The 21,415-nt window shown below is 42.1% G+C and overlaps 1 protein-coding gene across 4 annotated transcripts in view; it reads left to right on the plus strand.

Moving 5' to 3' along the window:
- Positions 1-21,415, plus strand: part of LOC139623227 (inositol polyphosphate-5-phosphatase A) — a 140,860-nt gene that overhangs the window by 74,965 nt on the left and 44,480 nt on the right. For all 4 annotated transcript variants that reach the window (XR_011691453.1, XM_071481277.1, XM_071481276.1 and 1 more), the window contains exons 5-8: positions 5,849-5,912; positions 7,946-8,049; positions 15,097-15,149; positions 16,089-16,208. Coding sequence is in view for 3 of the 4 variants with exons in the window: in XM_071481277.1 (XP_071337378.1) it covers positions 5,849-5,912; positions 7,946-8,049; positions 15,097-15,149; positions 16,089-16,208 (341 nt within the window). In the remaining variant the exon portion in view is untranslated. The remainder of the gene's footprint in view (positions 1-5,848; positions 5,913-7,945; positions 8,050-15,096; positions 15,150-16,088; positions 16,209-21,415) is intronic.

Raw genomic sequence — 21,415 nt, forward strand, 5'->3', positions numbered from 1 at the left:
TCCTCTGTCCCAACCTTACCTATGCCCCCCCAACACACACACAAACACACACCCCCAGAGACAAGCGCTCCTTCAGGACGTGACGGATGGCTCCGACACACAGGCTGCTTTCAAATCACAGGAAGTGACAGAGGAAGTTTTAATGAGAGTTTTGTCTGTGTATCCAGTCAGGCCTTCCAGGCAGCCGATGAATAATAGACACTGTGGCTCAATACTCTGAATACTCAATCAATGGCACTGGGAGAGGGCCTTGGCAAACACATATGGCAGCCTGGGGTGGGCGGTGGGCTCAGGAGGGGTAGAAAATACTAAGGCTTCTCCATCTCTGGGCTGAAAAAGCAAGCCATCTCTATTGATGCTGCTCACTTTTGTGCTGGGGTGTTTTCCTTGCCGCAGATGACAAACAGGCTGTTTGTGCAGTATTGGAGATTTGTGCAGAGAGGCTCCTGTGAAGGTGCTCTTTTAGCCCTGGATCCTGCATATCAATGGGTCCCTTGCTGGGACATAGAGGGCTGATCTTGAAATAGATATGTGGATTCTTGCATTCAGCAGCTGTCGTCAGAGCACAGTGTGCTGCTCTATTGTCTGCTGAGGGATTCACCCTTCACACTTTGATTTGGAGTATGTTTAGAGTTTGGCCATGTATGAATGCTGGTCTTCAGTGACTAATGAGGATATTATGTAGCTATTAGTCAGAGCTTATATCTGCTCTGAGCTGCTTTGACATAGCTTGTGTTTCTCTTCGCAACACCATTTCTTCATGACAGCATATCTGATTGACCTTTCCAATAAGACTGTGTGTGTCTGTGTATGTGTGTGTACACTTGTGAGTTTTTTTTTTTTTGTGGCGATGTCTCTAAGTGCAGGTTTATGTGGAAGTGTGGCATCACTTGTGATTTGACAGATGAGGGGACTCCAGGGATTTCTGAGCAATGAGATATAAACTGGAAAACAGCCCATTTTGTCTCTGCTGCAGAAGCCAAGATGCCACCAAAAACCCAGAGGGGATATTTCTCTGAGGTGCTTCTAATGAGACTTGTAGTTCGCACACACGCACACACGCACAAACGCACACACACACACACAGCCATAACTGTGATTACAGTGCAAGTATCACCTTAAAGATTAGTGCTGTTAAAGGATAATGGCAGTTTATGACAACTTCAGTATAATTTTTGTAGTTTTGGTCATCCGTCTTATCTGTACCAAGAAGACTGCACTCAGTGAGTTGTTTCTGAGATCAAGGACCAATATCACTTCAAAGAAACACCAGTATTCAGACTCTGTGGCAGGTTATAAATACACCTCCAAACCAAATAAGTTAGCCAAACTTATTGAAAAAGTTAATAACTCATTGGTTAATTTTCTCATATGGCACTGGGGGAGGGGCCATATCCCCATATTTTCCCGGATCCCAAAACGACTTCTTTAAATCACTTGTTTTGTTGGATCAATGTTCCAAAACTGAGAGATATCCAATTCAGCATCAGAAAGAAAACCAGAAAATATTCATATTTGAGAGGTGATTTTCATCATTTTTCCTAACAAAATGACAAAAATTGACATTGACAATCAATGAATAAATTAATTCAGCCCTCACATGCACACACAACATGACTATGCAATGAGGGATTATAACCAGTGGGCTCACTTTCTGTCTGATCATCTGACTGCTGTGTTTCTTGTCCTGTTGTTGACTTTGTTGTCACAATGTTGTTGTGTTGCCGCATTTTTTCAGTTACAACAGGTGCAACGCTGGCAAAATGTGAAACGCAAGTGACACTTAAAAGAAAATTAAAGGAATGCCTACAGGGTGAAGTGAGACAGAAAACAAGAAAACACACAAAAAAACAAAAAAACAATATTTGTAGCTTCAGTTCACCTTTTGATTTCCTGTTGTGATGTTTTTCAGCAAAGACGCCTTGATTAGAGTCATATCCTCTTTGGTGTAGGTGAGGTACTAATTGTTACCACGATGAGCAACAATAAGAAGATTATACTGAATCACCTTTGCACTACAATAACCTAACTTGCACAGAAACTCCTGCTGCTACTCCCAGCTATACGTATCTCATTTAGTTATTTTTATTATCTCTTTAGTATTAGGAAACGTCCTATTTTATGTAGAATTGAATGTATACTTAGCATTAGGAAACGTCTTGTCTTGTCTTATCTGTCGTGCCTGTGCAGTGTGCACTTTATATGTTTCACCGCGGGAGAGTGGGAAACGTCCTTTCGATTCCTTTGTATGTCTTAACATGTGAAGAAATTGACAATAAAGCTACTTTGACTTTGCCTTTGACTTTGACAAACACACATTACACCGTGACATCAAATCCTGTGTACAGAGACATACTGTACAAGCTAAACTCACATAAACAAACACTATCCTGATCAGAACTAACAGCTGACATGTTGGAGTTAGCTTCCTGTGCCGTGGGGCTTTCAGAGCGTATCATTTATTTTTCCCAGTGAAACACTCATTGGACACATGTTCTCATTGCTGTGCTCCAGAAACCCATAATCCTGCACTTTGCTAGTGCCCGGGGACAGCAGAACATTACCCTCTGAAGTTGTACAGTGACACTGTGATGACACTGGAGTGTGTATGTGTCAGCTCTCCTGGGACTGGCCACTCTCCCTTAGCACAGATTGGAGGTGAGACCTTGAAGAAAAATTATTACTTTTATGTTTGCTTTATGGCTCATTTTTCACATTATACGCAGAAAATCTATGCAGAGGTCACAGAATTCCTGCTTCTCGTCGTCGGCCAGAACTAATTTTTGCAGCCCTCGGTATCGATAAAGCATTCAACGGAGCAAAGTATGCAGGCTATGTACTGCAGCTCTCAAGTCTCTATTTTCCACCAGCCAGTCTATTGGGACTTGTTCAGCCCATATCTGCAGGGGTTTTGGAAATGTCAACTACACACTCGCACGCCCACACACACGCGCATGGAGAGCGAGCACAGTTGCCGTTGTGTCATTGTGCCCTTATCTGCGAGCAGTGTACCCAATATGACTCGTGATAAGAGATAGCATTGCCAGAACGAGTCATAAAACCCGAGCTTTTATGGTGCGGTTATTGTCTTTCTGTCTACAATTATGGTGATTACTCATTTCCCCTTACCTCCCCCATGGCCCTCATGGTGCACTTAATAGACTGCATTTTACTAATGGAAAATTAAGTAGCCGCCGTGGCAGTCGGGTTTATAAATATGTAAAATATACTTTTAATTATTTCAAGTGAATCTGGCAGCTAATCAATAAAGAGGGACGTGACAAACATACGTTTGACACAGGCCATTGTAAAGCTACTGGTAAAAGATAAGCATGGCCTGTCAGCGCAGTCCAGCCCTAATGAATATTTTGAGCCTGTCATGTAAGGAGACAAATGGATTAATTGCGCCCTGCTAATATAATAGCTTCTTCATGAAGAGTGCAGGAGGGAGGCAGAGGAGAGGAGAGGAGAGGGAGCAGAGCAGCTGCTGGGCTCTGAACCCTGATGTCAAATAAATATTTATTAGGGTTGAGGGTTAAGTAGATTTTTGCGATTACACGGATAGCCACTTAAGCATAGTTGTTTATCATTTATTTGAAAATTGATTCATGCCGATTTGTTTGATGTCATATTAATTTTATTTTTAATAGTCTCAGCCATTGAGGGCATATAGAGGGATCAGCCTCCTCTGCAAGAGAGACAGTGGCTGTTTGGCCTGAAGGCTAAGGCTTCAATCGATCAGTTATTTACATATTTTTATTTTTTGCAGAGAATCATTATTCAGGAGTCCTTTCAGTCATTGTTCTATTGAGTATGTTTTAATTAACTGATTGATTATTTTGTTTGACAAAAGTCAGAAAACAGTGACAAAAACATGTCACAGTTTCTCAGAGCCCAAGGTGAAATCTTTATGTTGCTTTGTTCAACTGCGTGAAACCGAAAGATTTACAATAATTTACAGATTAAAATGGTGAAAAAAACAGAGAAAAGCAGAGCTTCCTCGTATCCATGCAGCTGCAACCAGCTGTGACTCTTTAGACCATTAATCACTGAATAAAATTTTTGTCCATTAATTTTCTGTTGATCAAGCTGTAGTAGTGCTTTGACTTTGCAGAGAAAATACAGCACTGCAATTTAATTTGTAATAAAAAGAAATATATCTTTTTTTCCCCCATAATTTCCCACGTGTCATTTTTATTTCACTACCCACTGAAATATTCACACAAACAGCAGCGGCTAGCATAGTGGCACCATTTTGACGAATAGCACAGTTTTCCCTCCGTCGCCCTGTTTTCCGATCCATCTCTGTCTGCAAGTCTGTCGACGGCACTTTAAGGTGAAAGAGAACATAAAGACAAGTGAGCACAAATAAGTGTAAGGGGGCCTTCCTGGAAGCCGTCCTCTCGCAATGGGAAGCTGTGACCTTGAGTCCTGCGTTAGCCTAACGCCCCTCTCATATGCACCCCCCCTCCGTCCTCCCCTTTTTCTCTGTCCTCCGTCAGAGCAGGAGAAGGAATGACGGAGGGAGGGGAGCGCGGCGGAGGTGCAGGTCACCAGCCGCTGTTCTCATCAATTAAATGTGCGACAGTGTTTTCCGTCGGTTGAACTTATATGTCAAGGAGATGGGCAGGACCTCATGTTTGTGCTTTTGACAAATCAGCAAATGTTTAATCTCAAGATGCGCTGGCACTCATAAATAATGCAGGGGCCGGGCCGGGCCCAAACCCTCTCCCAGCGTGTTGGAAAGAGAGGCATCTGCCCCCCCGGCCTCAAAAAGAAAACATAAGAAAACACTAAATCCTCCTCCAGAGGACCTTTTCTTCTGCAGATGCCTCCTCCTTCTTTTGATCACACCCTGTTTTACTGTACCTGAGCATGGGAGTCTTATCTTTCTTTTTCAGCCTTATCTACTTCCTTCTAGCTTTGTCATTGTATTTCTTATCTGACTCTTTGTCTTTCGCTGTGATTTTCTCACTCTGCTTACTTATGTTTTAATTTGGTTGCTCTGGTCTTCATAGTAAAAGTGACTCACCACGCTCTGCCTTTCTTTGAGAGGAAAAAGGAGACTCAGAATTATCCCGAGCCAAAGGTCTGCTATCTCAAAGACACAGAGGATTGAGCTTGAGCTTTGCCTCCATTTGCCCTAAATGTAAAGAGGGCAACAGAAAGCAGTGTAGTGGACTGTGAACCGCATCAAATCCCCCTCTGCACGACTCTTACTTCTTCCCACAGACTTTGATTGGCTTGTCCAGCGACTGGGAAAGTTTCCTGATTGTTCACAGGGAAAATTAAGATTTTAAGCCTATTGAAGTTGATCTTTGCTCATTCAAAAGTCCATCTGAATGTGTCCTTTGAAAGCTCAAATTGTTGACTCGCCACATTAGAAGACTCTAAGCTCGAGAATGGGGTGTACTGAGTGTACTGTACTGAGAGCACGTTGCACCTGTTGTTGTGTAGTTGATGGTGTGTAGTGTTTGCTGCTTCCCATTGAGCAGAGCTGTGGGAAGTGTGCTATGGAGTGTGTTCAAGAGCAAGGCTCTGTACTTTCAGCCCAGTTTATTAGTGGAGCATTCTCACTTTAGGGCATTTGCACACTCAACACTGTGAAAAGGTTATGAGCAGGGAAACAGGAGAAACTGTGATAAATTGTCGCCCATGAACAGGTCTGAAATTTAACAGAAATGGTGGGAAATGTTGGAGTTTTAGTCCCCGCTTCATGTGGAGAATCTTCATCTGTGAAGGGATTTGATAAATCTGGACTGGATCCAGATCCAGACAGGAAATGAATGTCTAAAAAAAAAAAAAAAAAAAAGTATGGAAGCACTCATTCATTCTTTTCCTTTTGCAGGCTCTCGGAAGTTTCTACTTTATCCACGAGTCTTTGAAAAACATCCACCAGTTTGATTTCAAAGGTGAGTACCTCCCTCCAACACTCATCATCACCACTGTGTCAAGATAAAATCCTCACATCGTGCCCCCTCATCCCACCCCTGCATATCACACACAACCATTTGCAGGCTATTCCCACTTCCATCAAAACCAGCGAGCTAAGATTGGCTTTGAGGATAATGTAAAGGGAGCGGGACAGAATGGTAATGCTTATTAATATTAGGATTTAATTCATAAGATTTCGGGCCTACGGTAATGGTGTGTGGCGGGTTATTGGACAGTTACAGCGGTCTCATCAGCCTGCGGTGTCAGAGGGCCCCGGGGGCCAGCGGCCGCGCTAATTAAAGAAGGGATATAGATGTGGAGGCACCTCGCTTCCTATTAGACCCAAGTCAGCATTAGCACCAGTTACCCCAGTGAAGGACAGGGCGAAGGCAGGGGAGGGGTCGAGAGGGGAGAGGACCACTCCCCTTGTACACACAAGATTTGATTTAAAATCAGAATCACATAAACTACTGTACATACTGTGCAGCTTTGTTTTCTTTTGTACGTTTTTAACTGTCACAGTCAGAAAAGCACAGGTGTCTCTAACAACACCAACAATGGCTTTGTTCTGTTCAAGTGTCCCAGTAAACCACAACAGTTTGACAGTGAGCCAGCCTGCGAACAATACCAGGACCCTGAAACTGAAGCAGCTGAATGGAGTTCAGCCATTTTTCATTTTCTTATTCACACCTGAGCTTTTTCCTTTTGTCAGCTGAGAAAAAAGACAGATGATCATCAAGACAGACGTCTGGAAATTAAAGGTCCTGCAAAGATTGAACATGAACTGACATCAGGGTTGTAACAATACAACAATACAGTCCCAGGTGTAATGGATGCAATACTGAAACAGAGAAAACAAAACAAACTGTGATTGTACACATGCCATATGATTTCTCCTTCGCCTTAAAATATGTAGAAACTGTTTTCAACTTCCTATTTTTCTCAAAGAGTTTAGTCCAAAATGCAAATAATAAAATCTTTTAAATTAAAAACATAAAGCATCTTTTTTTTCTTTATAAAGTCTTTATAAAAACTAAACTGTGGAATAAAGATGGTCATATTTAGTTAATATTGTGGTCTTATTGAAATTCTATTGACTTTGCATCACAACAATATGTTGTTACCATTTCTCCCTCACACACATTCAATCATCTCACTCTGGCAGCTCTGTCTGTACATGAGCTTGTTTATGGAGTTTAAAGTCATGTAGGTTCTGTTGCACTTTCAGGTCAAGACGGTTGTATGTATATGCCTCAAAATCACAACTTAAAAACTTTACAATCTCAACAACATACAGCACACTCCATCCTTAGATGCTCAGTTCAGATAAGGAAATACCCCACGATGAAAATGTTAAGCCTCACAAAGACCAAGAGGATGAATCTGTCCTTGACTTGAAATAGATATTTCATACACAGAGTAAACAACATTGTTCTTTGTCGACCTTGTTATTTTATGCTGATGTTATGGTAAACACAGAATTACTTGAATACATAATCTAGCACAGCTAAAGCTGGGAAATGCAGGTAGTGAACTGTGCTCTTATGCAGACTTTCTGTAGATCTTTCAAATATCTTACTGTTAAAAGAAATCAAGAGCATACAGGAGAGTCACCTCAGTCTTGTCTGAGCTCTTTACTCAGGATATATATGTTCTTGATTCACTTGAGTCAGTATGCACACACTGCAGTAGTCTTCCTCTGAGATAAAAAAAAAAAGAAGAAAGAGACATATCTTTATTTTAAATTTTTCCCACGTCGTGACCCCTCACACTCTTCTTTTAGCTGAATGCAGACGTTCCTCATTCTGACCAGCAGGTGGGGCAGTTGTCTGAGGAAGGCCAGGTGGCTCCTGCTCTCAGTGAGCTCGAGTGATGTTTGGAGATTCTCAATCACACACAGGGGTCTTCAAAAATTAACCTGCCATGTTCATAACAGTAAACTGTCTTCCCTGCTCTCCACCTCCTCTCTCCCTCTCTTCCTGCCTCTGTCCTTCGTCCATCTTCCTTTCAGCCAAGAAATTCAAGAAGGTGGTGGGGAAGGAGACCTGCTCAGAGACACTAGAAAGCACACCTTCGCTGGAGAAGGAAAAGTTTCCACAGGATTACTTCCCTGAGGTGGGTTCTGTCGTCTAATGATAGCTTCCTGTTTAGACACTGACTGACAGATATCAGAGGAAATCCACAGATCCACACATCTTTCACTGCGCATATAATTTAATATTGTGTATAAGAAATGATGAAAATGATGAGATTTAAAAAAGATAATAATTTATACAGAGATTTCCTTTTCCCAACTTTTCACAGATTTTTCCAAAGCCACTTCTGTGTCTTTTTTCTTTTGTTTTACAGTCCAATTTTATTTTCTGCTTCAAGGAAATCCCACTGACACTTGGCTGATTTGAAAACAAATCAGTCAAAAAATTCAAATCATGAAACAGAGAAAGTCCTCTTTGTATCTGCCGTGTCCCACAGATCAATTCTCTGCTCACTCCTCTGTGTTCACTTTCCCGGTTTCGGTGCGGTGTGTGCCATCGGAGGGGGGGGGTGAGCGCTGAGCATAGCAGTGCTGATATAGTAATAAAGAGCACGACCGCCCGTGTGTCATCCCCGCACTCCCCACTCATCTGTCAACCATGCTCCGACGGCCGCCTCCGCAAATATATGCAAAACAGATGGATACGGCCCCTTCACACACTTCCCCCCAATTTCCGTCTCTTTCACACACTGCAGGACCCCCCCCACCCCCCACCCCCCCACACACACACTCCCCTCCCTGCACACCCTGAGCCACCCTAGACATACACACAAACATATGCATTCACACACACACACACCCCACATCTCTGGTTTCCCATTCTCTCATTCCAGAGATGATCTAAAACCAATTACACTGATTGAGGTGCAAAGCCATTTAAAATGATTAGAGCGAAGCATTGTTCTGCGTTTAACAGGACAAGCTAAGAAAACCACAAAACAAACCTGGCACGACATCCTGTGAGAAGGATGAGGGGAGTGATGTAGGGAGAAAGGAGGTGTATGGAAGGGGGGGGGTGGGCAGATGAGAAAAGTTTTGCCCGGTGATTTATGCCTCTTTCCCGGCTGGGATATGAATCTGGGATGATGCTCCAGAGAGCAGCACTCCAGATAATGTTAGCCCATTTAAAAAGAGCAGATTTGTGTAGTCTATCAGGGTCGCCGAGTATTTTTTTTTCTCCTGTCTCCCTCCTCCCCCTGCTCCTCCCCTCCGTAGTGAGAAATTGGTTGTTATCATAGATCACAGATACTGCTCAAACCTCTTATGAAAGATGAATTAATTTCACTAATGCTTTAATGCAAAGCTCTCATGAGGGAGGCAGACTGGTGATAACCCCTGCCTCGTCTCCGCTTCCTCCGCTAGTGATTTATGCCCTCTTTTAGTAGATGAAACCACCTAGATTTGCCATCCATCTACAGCTTTGAGGAATCCTATTACACAGGGATCCTGGACCAGACAGGATGCCACACTGAGTCCCGAACCACGTCCTCGAGTCCCAGCTCGCTCAGGTTTTGGGTCCTGATACCTCAAACCAAATGATTTAAAGAGAAAGCAAAAGGACAGGTATCTTATTTACATGCTCGTAACTCATTCCCAGAGCAAATAAAAACTTGGGTTTGAAACTGATCCAGGATGGTGAGAGTGACAGCAGACGGCTCAGGTGGCTGATGGGAGACAGATGTGTGCATTTCCCTGCTTGTGTCTTTACCTTTACAGTCCCCCATTAATAAAGTGTCACTGAGTGAGATGCTGATGACATCATGGTGGGAGGGCTTGGGGTGTGTGTTTGTGTGTGTGTGTTTGTGTTTGTGTGTGTGTGTGTGTGTGTGTGTGTGTGTGTGTGTGTGTGTGTGTGTGTGTTTGTGTGTGTGTGTGTGTGTGTGTGTGTGTGTGTGTGTGTGTGTGTTTAAAACAGAAACAAAATGTCATGCAATGTCATGGTGGTTTAGACACATGAAGTGTGTGTCTGTAAGATGCTTATTGCAGAACAGGGCTGCAACTAACAATTATTTTAATTATCAATTAATCTTTTATTTTGTTTGTTTGTATAAATGTGAAAAATCTTGACCACAGTTTTCCAGAGCCTGTGGTCATGTCTTCAAATTTCTCCACACAAAGATTTTCAACTTTCAATAATATAAAACTGAAAAAAGAAAAGACAATACTTAATTTAAGGAGCTGGTACCAGCATTTATAAACTTTTGTTTACTTGAGAGGTGACTCAGATGAGTGATTGATTAATAAAATAGATTAATTTTCTGTTGATTCATTAATTAATTGACTGTTGCAGCTCTTGATCTCCAACGAATGCAGAAAGAGAACAATTAGAAATTAAAAATATAATAATGTGTTGAAAACCTCTATTGTCATTGAACTTACATCATGCTCACGATGGCTCTCAGCTTTTCAGAGTGGCCAAACTCAGTGTCATAAAATAAAATATTGGTTAAAATCACTTACATTCACACTTTATGCTGGTGGCTCTTTCTTCTCCTGGTTTGATTCTGATTTAAGTGACAACCCCTCCGTATGCAAAACATCAGTTCTTTCCGTAATCCCAGCCTGAGTTATAGCTGCAAGTGAAGGGGAGAGAAGCTGGGACATTAATTGAAATGCTGAATAAGAAGGAAGTGGACAAAATTGTGGGTGCATTTCTTTTGAAAGGTCGCCATGATGGATTTGGCAGCTTGTCGTTTCCTGTTGTTCCGTCAATCTCTCCATCTCCCCAGTGGACATTAATATATTTATTTGTTTGGCGCGGTAATACATGCCTCCAAAAACCATTGCATCATAAGGATTTGTCATTGCCTTATATAAATAAAGTATACGACCCAGACCTTAATGTGCCCTTGCTATTGATTGTTTTACACAGCCGTAGAAAAAAGAGAAAGGAAGAAAATAGGCGACAGGCTGTAGATCAACATCCATATGAGTTTCTATTTGTTGTTTGGCACCATGAGCGTGTCCATAAAAGCATTGACTTTTCATAGCCTTTTAGTGCCCTCTGTAGTAAGCTCTGATTCGGGGCTGTGATTACTTTCAAGTTCTGCCCCTGATGAAAGTTAACTTCCTTCACATTTTTCTGCTTTGATTTAAGCCCCGCATGTGATTCATAGACACGATGCATACGTTAAGGAGATGAAGTCATTTAAACTGGCATTGCCTGTAAAATGCTCCCTGCATTTATCACCAGACAAGACACCTGTGACACAGATGCTGTTGTCGGTGACAGGTGTGATCCATGAGACTGCGAGCAGCTCATAAATGTGGTGATAATGTTCAAATGAAAGCTAAATGAAGGCTTTCTTCACTCATTTTTTTGTAAACAGAAGGATTAAAAGAACACCTCAGTTTCCTTTAGACTTCCTCTTTGGGATGTTTCTTGGATGTTTCCTGGCTGTTTCAAATCATTTTGTTTTCAGCTTCTCACCAGGTGAATTTTTAGAGCTTGTGACATTTCTACATCGTGTTTACTGCAATATTTGAGTGGTGATGATGACAGAGACTGCCCTCTGTACATGTGGTACATCAAAGCACACACACACACACACACACGTACGTACCATCATGTGCTGTCCAGTTATATAAACCCTATGTGAGGCCCTCTCTTATTTGATCGGCCCCCCCTGGATGATGGAATAAAGATAAATGTGACTGTCTACCAGGGCTCAAATCAATCAGCGTTTGTGTGTATTACATATTACTCACAGTGCATTTCTGTCATTGGGCTTTTGTGTAACCCCCTCCTCATACCCCCTCCTGATCCTGCACTCTTCTATCGACCCCCCTCCACTAGCACCAAACATCACCCAGCCATAATATTATTTATGGGGGTCGGACTTTGAGCTGAAATATAAGAAAGGTCAAAGAATGAAACGGGATGGACCAGGAAATGGTGACGGGAGGGTGCTTTAGACAAGGACTGGGAGTAGGACTGTGTGTGTGTGTGTGTGTGTGCGCGTGCTGACTGTGTCACATCTGACATTTTATAGAAGCGTAATTTTCCATTGGTCACAATTGGGGAGTTTTATGTAGTGGTCTCAAGTTTCAAGTGAATGTGATGGTTTCTAGTTTCCTCTTCCACCCATCTTGTTTTTTTTCTGTTTGCTTTGTTTAATGTCTCTAATCTTCTGTGTGTGTGTGTGTGTGCGCGCGTGTGTGCACACGCAGTGGTCAGTCCGTATATGTATTGGCCAACACCCTTGGATGTGACCCACTGTGTAGCCTCCGTTCATCACTGTCATGGGCGGAGACGCCATCGCTGACCTGTGGAAGGTCAGCCAATGTCAACCCGAGCCTTGTGACCTTTTACCGTTGCCCTCTGACTCCAGCCCTCGTCCCTGCTCAGTGACTCTTTATAGCCACCAAACCTGATATATGATAAGATTACAGGCCACTATCCATTTCATCCAGCTACATCCTCCATTCACAATAACAGCGACATAACATATCAGAGAGCTAATTGGCTAAATTCTTGCATTTTTAAAAGATATGTGTGTGTGTGTGTGTGTGTGTGTGTGTGTGTGTGTGTGTGTGGGGGGGGGGGGGGGGGGGGGCGGGGGCGGTGATGATGATGTTTCAGCAGGAGATTAAATGGGGCCGGACAGCATCTGTGTCATCATCTCTGCTGCAATATCAGCTGCAGCAACCAAATCATGATGTCATCATGTCAACCAGTAGAGAGGGACACTTTTCTTCTTCTGCACTTTGATTGATTGTGCGAGATAATCATCTTAACTAGACTCACATTACAAAATAAAAGCACTTAATTTTGTAAAAAAAAAACCAAAACAAAAAAAAAAAAAAACCAAATAGATAGCAGAGTGTATTTTTTTAAACTTCCTGATATGTGGATGCATGTTTCACTTGACTGCGATAGTCATTCACATGATTACCGTGCGTGCGCGTGTGTGTGTGTGTGTTGTGAGCATGTTTATAAGCAAGCGATGAAGCAGGGGGTCAATCAGTCATACGTGGAGGAAATGGGGCAATCTGGGGCCGGGTGTCAAGAAAGTGATGGATTTTAATGCTGCGATTGTAGTTAATGGCTCTTTAAATTAAATCGAGATTAAACGTCTCTGGCTGCAGTCAGAGCTTCTATGTACACTGAGCAAGCCCCCCCGCCCCCCAGACACCCACTCTTCATCTTATCCCTCCTCATCCTCCTTACTCTAAGACTTTCTCCCCTCAACTTACTTCAGCAAACACATACAGCGCATTAATGGAGATTCCATGCAACAATGTCATGTGTAAGTCAGTGTATGTATACATTTTATGTACATGAACACATGAATGTGATTACTGCACTCAGTTACTCAATCCTCATTGCTTGTGTTTATCTTTTAAATATATTGAGTTAGTTTGAAAAACATATTTCTGCAAGTGTAAGCTCAATCAGTTTTGATGCAGTGTGACACTCACATTTAATTCCATTTGCTCCTTTCAAAGTCACAATATTGGGACAGCGAGTTTTAATTGGGCCCATACATCCTGCAGAGGCAGTATGGATTAATTCAAGTATGCTAATGTAATTCAATTTGATACAGTTAATCTTGTACTAATGCAGATTGAAGGATGTGAGGCGCAATCAAATACCTCTTAGCCCTTTAATTTGCATCTGAGATTTTTAAATAAAATTAGTCAATTTGTAATTTTGTGACCTGGCCCATAATTAGTTTATTCATCACTGCAGTTAACTCCCCATCAGGAGTATCGGAGAGAGATGGACAGAAAAAGAGAGAGGCTGAGGGAAAGAAACGTATTTATCTATTCAGAATGAGAACACTCGCAACATCAATTTGTCTCTCATTTAATAACCAGCTTCATGGTGAATCATGTGCTGTTTGAGAAAGAGCTTTGGACTTGTGATTGGATAATTAACTCGAGGCTGGTGGGATCTGATCAAACAGCTGCATACTACATGTCTACATGCTACACTTTTCATGTTTGTGTGAAAAATCAAATGTTTAGATGCATTTTTGACTTTAGGTTTTCTGCCTATTAACAATGTCAACATTCTGCTAGTGCAACTAATGATTAATTTGGATATAATTTTCCAGATTAAGCAGTTATTCTTTTAATCAGAAAAAAATCCCCACCATAATGCTATTAAATTGCTTGTTTTCTCCATCCAATAGGAGAGCAGCAAATCCTTCTTTATAAACAGATAAACAGCATCTTAATGTTGTCTTCTTATTTTCTTATTCCTTTGGCTGATTTTATCAGTAAGAATGTATCATATTTTGTGTGCAAATAAATCTTAATGTGTACAGTAATTTGTAGCTGTAACTGTCAGATACTGTGAATGTGGTGAGTTAAAAGTAAATGAATCCCCTCTGGATTGTAGTGAAGTAGGAGAATAAAATATCTGACCTGTTTAAGTAAAGTACAAGTGCCTCTAAACTGTAGTACTTAAGTAAATGTACTTTATTTAACTCAGTAACTAAGTACTCACTTTCCATCCATCCATTATCTATACCACTTATCATTCTGGGGTCATGGGGGGGCCGGAGCCAATCCCAGCTGACATTGGGTGAGGACGGGGTACAGCCTGGACAGGTCGCCAGTCTATCACAGGGTCAACATATAGAGACACATTCACACCTATGGGCCCTTTTTTAGAATTGCCAGTTAACCTAACATGCATGTCTTTGGACTGTGGGAGGAAGCTGGAGTACCTGGAGGGAACCCACACAGCAACAGAGAGAACATGCAAACGCCCCGGGCCCCAGGCCCTGAGTTCAGACCCAGAACCTTCTCACTGTGAGGCGACAGTGATAACCACTGCACCTCTGTGCCACCACTACTTACTTTCCACCACTCCTAATCTATTAATTCCTTTAAATTTTTATCTGTATCTCTCCATCAATAAGTGAGCAAATATTGTTCAAAAGTTTCATGTCATTAAAACCCTTTAAATATGATGGATGGAAATTGAACTAAAAAGTTTCTGATAGTGTTGGAAAATTTAAATATGAAACTGTGCTCTCAGGTAGTGGACACTGTTACTTCTCTTCCATTAATCATTTGATGCTGTTACTTTAATTCGCCTCATGATGACAGTTTGAAGCCTCAGTAATGTCAAAGTCTACCACTGTCATGCTGAATTGAGTCTCTCTGTTCTGCAGTGCAAGTGGTCCAGAAAGGGATTCATCAGAACTCGATGGGCCCTGGCTGACTGGTGAGTTTTATTAATAAGTCCTTTCAATGACACTTCCCACCTCATCTCTGTTCAACCTTGAATCATTACAACTGTATCATCCAGATTAGAGATGAAGATCTAACCATGTGAGTCCCGTCTGGCTTTGCCCCGTATGTGTGCTGTGGTTATCACAGACAGTACAGACAGACAGAGAGTGAGTTACATAGTAGAATCCTCTACGGATAGGGTCCCACAGAAGCAAGCAGGGATTCGATTACACGTAATCATGTTAGTCAAGCAGTTGCATATGACAGATGACAAAAAACATTACATTCAATTGAACCTGAACGGGATGAATACAAACGCTGGCTTCCAGTGTACAGAGCAGGGAATTTTTGGGGGGGGGGGGGGGCTGATAGGGGGTGGAGGGGGGGGGGGGGGGGGGGGCGAGGATTGTAATCTAATAGAGGGATGACATGAGAACTAAAGAGCTGAAACGGTAAGCATTTAATAAGGGCATGACGTTTGACAAGAGCAGCAGAGAGAGAGACACTGGTGAAGAATAGGGAGATCAGATCAGTGATGGGATTGACAGAGATAGTGAAGCCTGTGCATGTATTCATTTGTCCAGGATGTCACTGCAGAACAAACCCCTTGAGATAAGAGCAATTCCTCTGGGTCACCCTGTTCAGCATTACACTAACAAAACACCCCAGATTGATAGAATGAGCAGGGTGGTGTTCATCACTGTACATTGAGCTATCTTGCTTTTCCCTAACAGGACAAACTGAAAGAAAGCAGGGTAGTGTTTACTGTGTTTTTCTTTATGCTGATTATTTGGTGAATAATATTTTTTCTCACTGTCAGGACAGATAATGTTATTTAAGTAATGTTTAGCAAGTTGATAATTTTCAGAAATATATATATATATATATATATATATATAAGAAGCTCACTCACTGTCTTCTTTCATCCCAGTGCCTTTGATCTGGTCAACATCCACCTTTTCCATGATGCTTCCAACCTGGTGGCCTGGGAGAAGAGCCCCTCAGTCTACTCTGGGACCAGGCAGAAGGCCCTGGGCTACGTTTTAGACAGGTACTGTCCATACTGTTGCTCTTATGATTTCATCTACCCACTGTATTCTTGATTAGATCAAGGGAAGAGACTCCCTGTGTCTACTATGACTAGATGTTGTCAGACTTCATCAGAGTTTACAGTGTTTGTTGGACTCATTCTCTGTGTAACATGTCTACTCTTAATTGAGAAGCATAATCAAATTAAATTAAGCAGGAAGCCTTCTGCTTCTCTGGCATTTTTTCAGATGACCCGTGTAATGTTGTTGATATATTTGGAAGATGATAATTAAATTGTTGCTCATTAGAGGGTTTTATAGACAATTTAGTCAGAAACTGTGAAAGACCATGAAAGAACAAAAAAAAAAGGTTAGGGTTAGGGTTAGCTGACCACTTGATCTCACTTTATTTATGATGTTTTGGTTATTCAGTCTCAGGTAAAATTCATATAGTACCAATACCATAAAGAAAGAAATATATTTAAAAAAAATATATGTAAAGAATGTGAAATGCTTCCAAACACAAAGGCAGTAGTAGGAAATCCCAGTTTTGTCTGACATGACAAAACCTGTATTTATATTGTAATCGAGGATTTGAGTGAAACTGAACAGGAGAGGTACAGCAGAGAAGGTTTTTCTGGGATTCAGTCCTAGACCAGTGGGCTTACATCCATCTATAGATGTAGGGGGTCTTACTCACTACACGGTCTGTGAGCTCCCAAGTCTCTTTTATCTGTTCTTTTTCTGTCCCTCCCTCTAACTCCTTTTCACTTTCCAACATTTTCTGGTTTTTTTTTTGTGCTGTAATCCTATATTCATCCTCATTTTTGTCCCACTACTGGCAAACGTAAGGAGGCTATACATTTGTCCATAACACTTTGATCCAGAGCGAGATATCTCAAAAAATACTGATAAAATTCACAAGAAATTTGGCATCAATTGTCCTGGTCCCACCAGGACAGTTTTTGTGATCACGAGCTTGTGTTTAGCCTCAATATCAGGTCAGAAATTGACCAACACTTGGATCACAAGAAGAAATCCATAATGTGTTGGAATCATGTTAAATCCTAATTTGATTGCAATTATGTTTCCTGTATTCATGCTCCCCAGAGGAAGAATTCTTTCCATTTTAGTGTTTAGAGTTCAGCCCCAGGTCAGTTTTGTGCAGTAGATATGACAATTTTTCCTGATTTCCCATAAATTAAATTAGCTGTTGGTGATCATGGTCCACAGAGGATGAACCCCTTAAGTTTGTTTTGGCCTGATGTTGGTGCTATAGGAGCAATGTCACAATTTCCAGTTCTAGTCTAGACGTGTTGTTTTCTAATGGGCAGTTCATCGTTCCATTTGCACATTTGTGCTCCCAAGAGGATCAACCATTAAAATAAATTCAACATTTTTAATTACACTTGAGGGGTTGAAGGAATTGTAAAAGTACTCTGCACTGAGTAAAGCCAGCCTCTGCACAAACAGACCAAGCTATCCATTCATAGGCCACGGTAATGTGATTTATGGGATATCCATTTGCAGCGGAGCAGAATGATAGAGTACATGGTGCAACCCCTGCTCCCTACCTGGCCATGCTAACACAGAATAAAAGCCCAGTGCCAGCCTTGCAGCAGGTGACCTCCCATTCAAATAGCATCAGAATGCACGACATGGCTCCCTGCCGCCACGACTTTGAATAACTACATGCATATATGGGCGGCATACATTATCTCCAGGCTTTCTGATGTGCATGAATTATGAGGCACTTTTTAAAGTATTCTCTCCAAGGCCATATTTTACCTGTGCTTCATTCTTGATTTGATGAAAGAATGGTCCGCCTTTAATGGACAGGGAAGTGGGAGTGTTTTTCAAGAATATGGCAGCTTTTGCAATTTTTATTACCCTGTAACTTACCTGGATTTACTGGCATCATGAAGTTTGAAAAGGACCTCTGTTGTTGCTTACATCCAAGTCTATTCATTGTATTTCCTCTGCTTTCATCATGCTTTTGCAGTTGATTTATTTTTAAAGGTTCCCTTGTAAATACACCTAATAGCAGCGTCTCTGAGTTTTTGTTGGGTGGCTGAGGGGATTGAATTGAAATTGTGTTGGCTGAGTTGCAGTTTCCATGCTCCCTCTTTCTAAATCCCCTTGTGTTGGGATGGTAACCCTGTTGTTACTTCTGGGCCATATCATTTAATGAGGGGATGAGGGGTAAGTGGTGTGAGGCAAGGTGGTGGTGGTGGGGAGGTTGTCATATGTTCCGGCTACCCTGGTATTCCTTGCTAGGGGCACAGGGGTGGAATAGTGGGGGCATCGCGCCTCAGTCACTCACTTTGGGGGAAACTGTCGGGCGCAGATCCGGAGCACCGAAGTGAGAAAAAGCTGGCGGTGCAGAGGGAAGGGAGGAGGAGCACAAAGGGTGCTTGGGCTCTGTAAAGGGCAGTGAATAATGGGTCGGTCCTTTCACAGAGGCTGCTAACCTTTTGGCAGCCACCAGCAAACTCCATTCTCCTCTGCCGATCTGGGAGGACAATGTGCCCAGGCCAGGCTTTGAATGAAGCGCTACCACCAACAGTGTTCCCATTCAGTGGCTGGTTGGGAACCATCTTTTTGGCCATTGTCCTAACTCTGACTCCTACCCCCAGAAAACAGAGCAGGAAAAGGGACAGGGGGAATATCTAAAGCCAAACTCCCCCTCCTTCCCTCTTCTCTCTCCTCTCTCCCTCTCTGAGCTCTAATCTCTCATTGCCGAATGGGCGACGAGGGGAGGGGTGCTACTGAACACACCACCAGCCAAGATCCATGAGGCAGCCGGCACAGGAGCTGATCACACAGCAGTGCTGGGGACAGAGCTCTGCTGCTGGCCATCAAACTTCAGCCTCCATCTTATCTGGGGCCCAGGCCTAATAATGCAGCTTGCAGCCCATTGAGAACACATCTGATAAGCCTTTTCCTCTGTGGCCCTTTTAACTGCTAAACGGTGTTTATCTCCAAAGTGCTTCAAGGCCTCGAGGGAACAATGCTGAGAAGGAACAGCGTTTAGCCGGGCAGACCTCGCTATTGAGTCACATCAAAAAAGCACTGCTCTAAAGCCTGCGCTGATGTGTGGGCCACTTCCATGAGAGAAAAGCAAGGCTCTGCTTGAAATGCTTTCCCTGCTGGTTTTCCTGTCCTTTGAAAATGCACATATGCTGCATCGAGCATTATTTACCTTGTTGACTCAGCTATGCCTTGATGTACCGAGATCATTGTTTTATAATTATGTCAAGGTTTAATAGATTTTATGGCCACACAGAGTAAAAAACCTCAATATTGTTGCTTTATATTTTTAGGAATATTTAATTTGATGTTATTAAATAAGTGTCTGACACAAATTGCTACAAAGGGAAAAGATACTCGAGATGTGTATGCAGAAAAAAAATTATGCGCATTTGCTTAAGTCTGCCTGGGACAGCTGATGTAATGGAAGTGATACTGAAAATGCTGTTCTCTCCAGAGGCTGGAAAACATGACTGCTAAATGAGCCTGTGAAATGATAGCATGAGATAAAATCAACAGGTTTTTTTTTCCTCTTCCTTGGAAAAAAAAAATCCCTTTTGTGTATCAGCATTTGTTTCTTTTCTCCAACCCCCCATTCAGAGTGCCTGGTCCGGTTCAGGGGAGAACAGTTTTACATTACAACTGTGAAATCCTGGCATAAAGGCGTCCTTTGTGGCGCGCCATTATTTTCACACAAATATAGTCCATTGTCACAGTGCTGAAGTTAATTTGATCAACATTGGGGACATTTAACTGTTTTGTTCACTGAAAAGACTTGTTTCATGCTCATTTTCGGGGCATTGAAAAGCAATGATTGGCAGAAAAATAATGTTGCCGTTAACAATTCAAAGTAATTAGTTTCCCATGGGGAGGCAGTGGGCCGCACTGGCCACCACACAGCGATGCTTTGTCATTTTATGGACGGTCATCAGTCAACTGTCAGAGGGTCTCAAAGAGCCCTCCAATCTAAATGTTTCCCTTTAGGCTTTTCCCAGAACAACAGGCTGAAAGAGGAGAGAAAGGCCGGCTAGTTTCCAGCCAATAGACATGTTGAGCTGCAAGAGGGAGGACTGGATAATCACAAGGAGATCCTCCATAAAGCCTGAATGAATTTATTAAAGAGACTAGTCTGTGTATGTGTGTGTGTGTGTGCGCGTGCATGCAAGTATATATGCTAAACAATCACATTTTCAAGTGCAGCTTCCATGTCATAATACATAATATACATAATACAATACAATTAATGTGCATTTTTTCTGCAGTGTTTATATCTGGTATCTAAATAAGAAGTAGGCACTTGTCTATGTATACACAAATTACACTATAACAATTGTGTGTTTGTGTGTGTGTGTGTACAGGTGCCTGTGAATGTGTTTGTTGTGTCACTGTGTGACGCTAAACTGCCTTCTCACCCTGGGAGGCCTGCAGGAGCAGAGGTTAATCTTCCCCAGTGTCTCTCTGCTCATAGACCTGTTTATTACACATCACAAAGACACACACACACACACACACACACACACACACACACACACACACACACACACACACACACACACACACACACACACAGACACAGAGAGAGAGAGAGAGAGAGAGAGATACAGACATCCTCATTTCTTTAGCACATAAAAAGAGCTCATGTTCCCACAGTTTATATTTATTTGTGTTGCCAGAAATGTGACCTGTTAGTTAATAAGAAATTAATCAGAAAAAGAATTTAATATACAGACTCTAAAGCCAAATTGAGTAACACAGTGTCGTGGCACACAGCTGAAGTAATCAAGTAAAGTCTTTCCCAAGTTTCCCAAGAAGCAGGTTTTGATGTTGGTTGGCTGCTCATCATTTTATCAGCTGGTACAGGCTCGCCTGAATTAACCTGCCTGGGAGACCAGGGCAAAGAACTTCTGTTGGGATTCCTTATCGTCCATGTTCCCATCATCAGTTCATGATGAGACACAGTTCAGTTTGATATTTCATTTTGGTCCGTTTCCCATATTCAAGAAGAAGCACCATATGAGCACATTGTAAACTAAAATAACAAGAGTGTTATAACTAGATTTGGACACAGGGCTTTAAGATGACCTAATCATACACAATCCAGTTGGTACTGTACTTAAGTAGTAGCAAATTCCCTAAAAAAATTTGCAAGTCATCTAATGACCAAAAACCAGTTGCCACACAGGGAACCTGCAGCTTTTGG

This window comes from Trachinotus anak, unplaced genomic scaffold (genome assembly GCF_046630095.1).
Source record: "Trachinotus anak isolate AG129_WGS33_773 ecotype Australia unplaced genomic scaffold, CSIRO_AGI_Tana_v1 ptg000007l, whole genome shotgun sequence".
Classification (NCBI taxonomy): Eukaryota; Metazoa; Chordata; class Actinopteri; order Carangiformes; family Carangidae; genus Trachinotus; species Trachinotus anak.